Source organism: Cervus canadensis, chromosome 1 (assembly GCF_019320065.1).
Source record: "Cervus canadensis isolate Bull #8, Minnesota chromosome 1, ASM1932006v1, whole genome shotgun sequence".
Lineage (NCBI taxonomy): Eukaryota > Metazoa > Chordata > Mammalia > Artiodactyla > Cervidae > Cervus > Cervus canadensis.
In genome coordinates, this window is record NC_057386.1 from 37,851,395 (window position 1) to 37,860,702 (window position 9,308).

General features: G+C 35.6%; 1 protein-coding gene across 2 annotated transcripts in view; it reads left to right on the forward strand.

Annotated features, from left to right (window-relative positions):
* YWHAE (tyrosine 3-monooxygenase/tryptophan 5-monooxygenase activation protein epsilon) overlaps positions 1 to 5,682 on the forward strand; it is a 35,394-nt gene extending 29,712 nt beyond the window's left edge. The window contains exons 5-7 of one of the 2 annotated variants that reach the window (XM_043478523.1): positions 184 to 320; positions 3,073 to 3,119; positions 4,726 to 5,682. In XM_043478523.1, coding sequence (XP_043334458.1) covers positions 184 to 320; positions 3,073 to 3,080 — 145 coding nt within the window. In that variant the 3' untranslated portion in view covers positions 3,081 to 3,119; positions 4,726 to 5,682. The remainder of the gene's footprint in view (positions 1 to 183; positions 321 to 3,072; positions 3,120 to 4,725) is intronic. The other variant, XM_043478512.1, reaches the window with a different exon arrangement.
* Positions 5,683 to 9,308: the final 3,626 nt, after the last annotated feature.

The following is a 9,308-nucleotide window of genomic DNA, read 5'->3' on the forward strand; positions in this document are numbered from 1 at the left end:
TTCGGTAGTTACACCTGTTTCAGTGCCTAAACCCAAGCATTCAGCGTCTAATAGTGTCTAGTAGTGATAACTAAAGAAAAGACTGAAATTTAACTTACATCATTTCTAAAATCTGTTTCTGGGCTTGTTTAGTTTATTTTGGACTTGTTTATTTTTAAAATACATTTATATGAATTCTCGTAGGTTGGCAAAAGCAGCTTTTGATGATGCAATTGCAGAACTGGACACGCTGAGTGAAGAAAGCTATAAGGACTCTACACTTATCATGCAGTTGTTACGTGATAATCTGACACTATGGACTTCAGACATGCAGGGTGATGGTAAGAAGACTGAAGTTAAATTGTGTCTCTTTCAGTTGTTGGATCTATTTACTCTTAGAAAATTGGGATTTCTTTACATTAAGCTATAACTTAGACTCACAGCCTATCCTCCAAACTATCAAATTTTAATTACTGCCTTTACAGGAAATGGTATCAAAGTACAGCCTTACATTTTGGTCTGTAAGATAATAACATAAAAGGCCTGTTTGGAAAAGGAGATCTTTTGTTAATAATCAAAGATTTAAGGATTTACCTGTCATAACATTGGCTAAACTTAGTTGTCTGTTCTATCGGTTTTGAAAGATGGAGGGGAGAGGAAGCAGTTCATATTACCATTCCTCAGATTGAATCTTAGGGGTCTAAGGTTAATTATATTTTATTGTTGTTGTCACTGTTTTGGCTGAGTGGCAATCCTCAGGTTAAAACTTAGATGGTTATAAGTAGATATTTACGGTATCTTTTCTGTGTGGAAATCTTTTATCTAAAAAAAAGGACTTATTTCCCTCTATATTCTATACAACAGATGAAACACCCTGTTCATAGAGGTCCTTATTTTAGAGATCTGGTATAGTCTCTGTTTTTTGATGTTGCCGTTGTAAATAGTAGTAGAGTATTTTAGAAAATTTAATCTTGTTGTTGGGAGTAGGGTGGGTTCTTAATGATTATTCCAGATGTAAAGGACCAAATTTGTCACGTTTCTTGATTTTAAAGAATATTTTATTCTACTCATTTCTAAAGAATTGTTTTTAACCATGATAGATCATTGAAAGGGTGGGGGGACTGGACCGGGAGATGGACACAAACTAGTGTGACATGATAATTATGAGTGTGTGTAACTGGCTCTGGTGATGCAGGGAGTGGAAACAACATTTGTCATTTTTAGGTACAAATCCTTTAAAAGTGTATTACCCAAACTGAAGCATGTTTTGTATTCCTTGAGGCTAGATGTAGTTTCTCTTGGTCAGACCAGCATATATTGTATTTGGAAACATAACTTTTTAAAGATGTATCTGAAAATGGATGTCAGGGAATGTAGGTTGGCAGTGGAAGGACAGAGTCAGATTTTAGAATTATCTTGTCTTATGGTAAGTGAGAGTTAGGGGACTCTGCTCCTAAAATGCAGTAGCTCTCTGAACTATTTAGAACTTGACTAGGTTTGGCTTGAGATTTGTGGTGCATGTGACTTACTTGCACACTTCACCAATAAAGCCAGATGGAGTCACAGATTACTTTTTGTCAGCACAACACTGCAGGCAACCACTACCAGTCTGTGGGACTCAAAACCAACTAAACCATCTCTGAACTAATTACTGGGGTTCCTTCCAGCTTTAAATTCTATTGTATTCTAACAATAACTACTAAGAAGAATGGCCAGATAGCTGTGGACTCTTCATAGTCACCCCCAGCTCAGAGAAGACTAATATCTCTCTGCCTGTTTGAGGGGATAAAAGGAAAGCATGTGGAGAGTTTGGTAAGCGGTATTGACCTAAACTTTGATCTCTCGGGATATTTTTTTGAGGGTGAAAAATAACAACAAAAAAGGTGATTTTGCAAAGCGATTTTTTTTATACACATTTGGTACAGATGTCACCTTTTATAAAGTTGCTAGATTCAAAAAAAAAAAAAAAAGTCTGATTTTCTGTTACTACTTATAACCAAGAATTGACTAAGGTAGATTGTAATTCCATTTGTACAGAATCAAAGGTTTTCTTGGTTATCAAGCATGTTTTATTAAATGGATTATTTAAAAATAAAATATCTTTAAACTTACTATGTTTTCATAGTTGAGAATGTCCTTTGTACAAAATGTTTCATTACATTTTAATCTTAAACACTTAAACTAGTGAAATTCAGTTCATCAATTCCTTATCACTTTGTAGGTCGACCAGTTAATTAAATTTCGTTGAGAGATTAATTTTCCTCTTAAGAGGTGTGTTACAAAATATTTGAAATTATGAAACATGGTTTAACTTGAAAAATTCAAGTGGTTTGTTGAAATCTTAGCAAAATAAACAAGCTGTCTGAAATTACAAATTGTTGATACTAGAAAATTATTTGCCAGTTTTGCTAAAAGGTGTAAGGTGTTACATGTTAAGTTGGTTTTGTGGTTTAGAATCAATGCTGAATGTGGAAGAGTTTGGGGTATGAAGTTAGTCAGGATGTTACTTGCACTTAGTTTAAGGATTATTTTCTCCTTTTTTACTTTAAATGTGAAAAGTGGTGTAAAAAACCATTTGAATTGAGGGTTTCTAAAGAAAGAGATCTATGAAATTTATGTTGTTCACAAACCTTTACTTATATATGCTTGTATTCTTCTGCCTGCAGAATGTTAATGTCTGTCTGGGTGTGTTCAAACATAATTCTTTAAAGGGAGCACCACTTTTTCTCATCAAACAATTTCAGTCCTTTTTCTTTTATCCTATGATCAGAGGACTGTTTAATACATAAGTTCATTGAGAGGAAATGTGTTCTCTGCTTGTTCCCTTCTCCCTTCCCAATCCAGAAACTGGGCAAAGAAATACATATCTGAGGAAATGTTTTCCCCTCTTCTGTATACCTTTTAAGAGGATATTTTATCCTCTTAAAAAGGAACAGATTATTTCTTAGAGTGAAGTTCATACAAAGTAATAAATATTCCACAATCTGATTCCTCTAAGTCATTGGTGTTTTCCTTTGTCCTGCTCTTGGTTTATTTTTCTTGTAATGTTGCTTTCATATGATTGTTCTCCCTCCCTTTCTCCTTACAATATAGATTCCTAAAGGAAAATCCAACTCTTCCTTTCCTAAAAACTCTACTTTGTAAGTCATTATCATGGCACAGTGAATTCTGCTTTTAGTTTTGGTTCTTCACTAATCATGCCTGCATATCATCATCTTGTTGCTTAAAAATCTGCCTGTTATACATCCCAGGATGCAAAACCTTTTAAGACATTTATGATCTGCTACCCCTGTCTACTTCTGGTTGGGTGTGACTTCTCTGACAATGTTTTTACACCAGAGTTATTTGGAACTTTTGGCAAATCTACTGGTTGCTTATAAGTAAATTAAGAGTGTGCTCTATTGATGTATGTTAACCGTATTTTGGCTGTGTATTGCTGTTGAAAATGAGTGTGAATGTTCTTATCATTTCTTAAGTTTGAATACATTATTGTTCATTGGGAGAACAATTGGGTGGTCCATCCTTTCTTCCCTCAGTAAATGGTTGTTTTTGTCTTTTCTTTGCATGTCTTTCTAAATGTGAGTCAAAAAATCTTCATGTGCCTTAAACACTTTTTTAAAACAATAAATGGCAAACATTTTTATCACAAAAGAAATGTTGAAATGACTAAAACTATCTTTACCCTTACTGCCATGACAGCATTTATCCTATCAAGGTCTTTCAGACAAGACCATTTAAAGGTGCTCCTCAGTTTCGCTTTCTGTCTGTAGGGAGCTGGTCTTCGTGTCACTTGTCCATTCTGAATAATTTAACAAGCAGTAGGAATGGATGGATTGTCTGAAGTATCATGATTGTTGGATTAGTTCATTGATTTTTCATTTATTTTGATCAAACTAGTAACTACTTAGGAATTAGTGGTTTATTAAAGCACAAAAGAATGTAACTTTTATCTGTTTATTTTCTGGCAAAAGCCTGCATGCTTCCTTATTATGGCTGTCTTATGCTTATTAATAGGTAGATGACTGGTGAATAGGCTGGCTTTCGATTGCATGTCATAGTGCAGTTGAAATTCCTCAGGCTAATTGATAATCATGTTCAAAGGGAAGAGAAAAGTGGCATGAGAGAACTGGTCCAAATGCCCTTCTTTAATAACCTCAGTGGTCTGGTTTACTTTGAGCATGCTGTTCCACTCTGGAGTGAGAGATTTGGTTTATGGTTTGGTGTGATTATCCAAGATACAAAGTGTGTAAAATATTCGTTTACAAAAGCAGAATCCTCCAATTCCTTTGAATCATTTTACTGCTCAGTTCTCATATTGAAATTTTTCTAATGAACCTTCAGATCAATTAGATTTTGCAAAAATTTATAAAATACTCTTGGTTCTTGAAGAGGTGAGGTTATTGAGAAAGAGTATTTTGACTCAAGAGAAACATGAAAGCTTGAAAATCATTTTAATAATATGGTTACCTTGGCTGTCCACTTAAGAGCTTTTTTAGCATAAAAACATTGACTTTTACTATGCATCAATTTTTTTTTCCCATCCTGTTGATCATTCAGGACCTTAATCCAGCAGCACCTCTTGGTTTAGGCATCTAAGGTGTCAAGGATGGTAGAAGTCCTTTGCCTGTCTGTGTTTAAACCAGTTGTATCAAATATAAGGAGTATTATGCTTGGAATGATACCTTTGTCTGTCCCACAGCAACCTAGTTTAGTAGGTTATAAATTAATTGTCATTCTTCTTTGCAGGTGAAGAGCAGAATAAAGAAGCGCTGCAGGATGTGGAAGATGAAAATCAGTGAGACATAAAAGCCAACAAGAGAAACCATCTCTGACCACCCTAGACCTTCCCATCCCACCCCTCTTGGAAATTCCCCCATTGTCACTGAGAACCACCAAATCTGACTTTTACATTTGGTCTCAGAATTTAGGTTCCTGCCCTGTTGGTTTTTTTTTTTTTTTTTTTTTTAAACAGTTTTCAAAAGTTCTTAAAGGCAAGAGTGAATTTCTGTGGATTTTACTGGTCCCAGCTTTTAGGTTCTTTAAGAACACTAACAGGACTGCATAGAGGCTTTTTCAGCATTACTGTATTGTCTCCTGCCAGATGTGGCAAGATCACCATTAGAAATGGAAATTACATTCGAAAGCCATTAGAATTTTACGTGATGCAAGCATCTAAGAGAAAGGTTAATCACACTATAGAGGTGTATGTGGTATCATTTTCCCTTTTTCTAATTGTTTAAATTGAATTTTATACCAATGTTTAAAATTAATTGGATGTTAGCTTGAGGTGGTAAAAGGTTTTTTGGGGAGTTTGTTGTAATGGTTTTGCTGTAAAAAAGTGTTTCAAACTCTGCTGAAATGTTGCTGAAAAGCATGGTGCTGGTAACAGTTCAACAATCCGTGGCTGCTCATTCTTGCCTACTTTTACTCTCCCTCTGAAGCAGGTTAGCATTGAAGGTGGTATGGAAAAGCCTGCATGCGTGTTCAATTCTTTGTTTCTTCTCCTCCCCTCTCCCCCGGGCCCGCCCCTCCCCTCCTTCGCTCGCTCAACCTCTTTTGTTCAGTATGTGTAACTTGAAGCTAATTTGTACTACTGGATATCTGACTGGAGCCACAGATACAGAATCTGTATTGTTCTTACTGAAACACAGCATGGATTAACATTAAACTTAAATAAAACAAACCTAAATTAAAAATGCCAAACATACTGTGCCTCTATCCTTTTTCCTTCTGTAATAAAATCTCTAGTCTAAACACATTGATTATATTTTTTTGCCTGAATGTGAAGAAGATCTCATTTCTTTTTTTTTTCTCTCATAAATCACTTGTTTCCCAAAAATGATGTATGTTTCTGGGGGGAGAATTACATTTATGTAACCTGGTTCTGAGGAACAGGAAGTATAAATAGTGCAAGTATCCCCTCTAAATCAGGTAACAGTGTGATGTTTATTTTAATTATTAAAGTGCCAGTGTTTATTTATAATACAAAATGTACTTAAGGATCATCTAACATGCAATTTTTGGAGTTGTACAACTGAAGGCTGAGTTTACTCTCTGCCTGCCCGAATGAGTGGCAGGAATAGAGAAGAATTAAATAGATTCTCAGTGTACACGTACACATGGTGAAATAGTAGTACAGTGGTCCTCTTTATTAGAAACACTTGATGTAAGTAATATCTTTGAGGGAATTTATACAACAGTGTGTACAGATATTTAGTTAATATAGATCATTTTATGTCAGGCATTGAGGTCTATCTCGTTTGAATGACTGCCTCACATTGATATACTCCTGATTGGTGGGGGGGTTTGACTACTCTTGAACATTGAGCTTATTTCCAGCTTTGCAGTTGTAAATGCTGCTGCAGTAAAATGTCTTTGTTAATGGTCTGCTTAAATAGTTGCCTGTGTATCTGTGATACATTTCTAGATTCCCTGTGTTAGAAAACAACTTTGCAATACTATTGGGTTGGCCAAAACATTCATTCGGTTAGTGACTACATTGATCAATAAAGTTCATGGTGAAAATATGTCTTTTATTTTTACCAAATGAGCTTTTTGGTCAACCCAGTATTTTCCCTCGAAGAGTTATTCCACGTTACAGCCACATCAGCAACATGTGAGAGTACCAGCTTCACTGTGCTCGACTCGCTGCTACGTGAGATGTGCCAGAAGTGTATCTTGGACTTCAGTTCTTTGTCGTTAAGACTTGGGAAATTAATAGGTTAGTGATGTACTAGTAGTTCCTATTAAAATAAGTATGTTGAATGAACAATCATATTTTTGTGAATTGCTTTTCTATCAGATAGTTGGAGATGATCACATAAAATTATACTCTCTGGAGCTACCTCCAAGAGCTAATCAGATGATTTGTTCTTTTTCCAGCAGTATTTTTGCTAACTGTATGCTGCGTTTCAGTCCAACATTAGAGGAATTAGTGAAACCCTTACTGCAAGTTTTTAAAGAAGCTGCTAATTAGGGTTTTGCAGGCTGCTCCCACACTAATGTGTGGATGCCTGGACTTGGAAGAGTTCATATACATAGGTAATCTTTTTACAAAATAGTCTCGTTTGTGGAGGTGATTCTTTGTTCAGTTGGGTTGTCAACATGAATTTGCTTAGTATAAGAGTTCCTTGGTTGCCTATGTAGACTTCGTTACATGTATTCAGCAAATTCAGGATGCTTTGAGCATTTTCAGTGATGTGACAGTCTAGGTATGGAGAAAATAGAGCTTGCCGTCCAAAGAAAACAATGAAAGACATCAGAAGGAGAGTTTTGTTTGGTTATAGGTCTTCAGAACGATCCTATCAGAAGGCAGTCAAGTGTGAAGACTGCAGAAGTGTGACTGGTTTTCCACTTTCTGTCTGGTCTGGGAAGGTGCAGTGTTTTTTTTTTTTACAGCTCTTGGTTTAGTCATCTGTGAGGGTCAGTTGATTTAAATAGGAACTTGACGATTACAAACTTGAAAGTGATTTTTAATTTTGGTTTTTTGGTTTAAAAATGAAGTTTTAAACCCAGAGGTTTTCTGAAATGTTAGTAGTAACAATAGATGGGTTTATACCCATGCTTGGGTATTGAGATGGGTGGCCAGAAAAGAAAATCTATAGTTTTGCTGCATTCTATGAAGACTAGAATGAACTTTAAGTTAGATTGTTGTAAGGGTATCTTGGTGGGATAGTATAACCACTGCCACTCTTGCTCCAGATGAATGCTGTTTGTGAGTTTTAAAAAACAAAAGTCCCCAATTAGCTGCTATGGTATTGATCCTAGGACAGTTAGAGGGGTGAGCATGCTAAAATTTTTGCAATAAAGGGGAATCTTTGAAATTTTTAACATGTTCACTGGGTTCCCTGGTAAAATTCTGGGAAACTTCACTAAAGTAGTTGTTTTTCTTTGAATTTAAAGTTTTCTTTTTCCCCATTGGAGTGGTTTTTGGGTTTTGTTTTGAGGTATAGTTGACTTATAATATGAATTTCAGGTGTGCAACATAGTCAGTTTTTAAAGATTATAGTGTTTATAGTGTTGATATAGGTTGTACCTCTAAATTCCCTACCCCTATCTTGCCCCTTCCCCCCGTCACCCCCGCCACTAGTGGAAAGGAATTGTGAGCTTTTAGAGGAAGTGGTGATACTGGATCCAACCCAGATCAGCAAAATTAAACCCTGCCTTGTAGCTCTCATTTCTTTGAGATCCTAAACTTGTGATTGATAAGTGACAACTAACAGCTAAGACTGGCTATCAGCTGTGTTCAAGGCACTGTCATTTAGGTAGTGCCTAGCGCCTAAGTACTCAGTCATTAGGTGAGTTTCCACCTGCATTTTGCCAATAAGAAAACGGATAGGGAGAAGATGAGAAGCTTCTCCAGAGCTACAAAGTTGGTAGTCAAACAGGATTCAGAGTTGGGTTTGTATGACTGAAGAGCACATGCTCAAAACCATTAAGCATTCTTTTTCTTTTAGGCTATTAATGTTTTATTGAAATACACTTTAACATTTCTGAGATCAGTATATGGTTTGCAACTGATACATGCCATATACTGATCAGATATGGTTTGCAACTGATACATGCCTTTTTGAAAAGCTGTAGTAGAAATTAAGCTGTAGTATAAATCATTAGATTTGAGGAAATAGAATATAAATGGTAAGTATGTTTAGGGCTCTTTGGTAGCTACCATCTAGAAAGAGTCAAGATTAATGATGATTAATTTTTTTCTAGTAGCTTAATTTAGAAATTTAAAAATTAGGTTTTTTGTTTTTTAAGTGGAGCCATTCTTCCAATTTAAAATAGGTTAGCTTGGACAGGTAGAGCCAAAATCCAAATAGATAATAAGTAGTGATTGTGGATTGTCAAGTTGCTGCAGTGCTGTGACTGAGTTTTCCAGATAACCTGCTTTTTTTTTTTTTTTTTTTTTTTTTAAGAAAAAGTTCTTGGGTTTCAGGCATTTGTTTCTCACACAGTAGATGTTAAGGATGTGTACTTGTATAACCATACATTATGAGTCATGTCCAGGAGTGTTGTTCTGTCTGAAGCTATCATTGACCACTTTTTCAGTTGTGCTGAAAGTCTCAGCACTTGTGCTTCCATCCTGTATGGTTTGTAAGTCTTGCACTAAGACACTCTTCCATTTAGAATTTTGGTGCTATAGAGTTGGGGTAGGCCTTATTTTAGCACTTAAGGCTTCTTTTCCATTAATTAGTGGTATATTTGTAGCCATAACAGACCACAGTAATTGCTGAATTCCCTCAGAATTTGCTTTTAGCAGAATTCTAGTAATCTTTTAAAAACATTTTTTTCACTTGACATCATTCATTGATCATTATTAAGGAAATGTA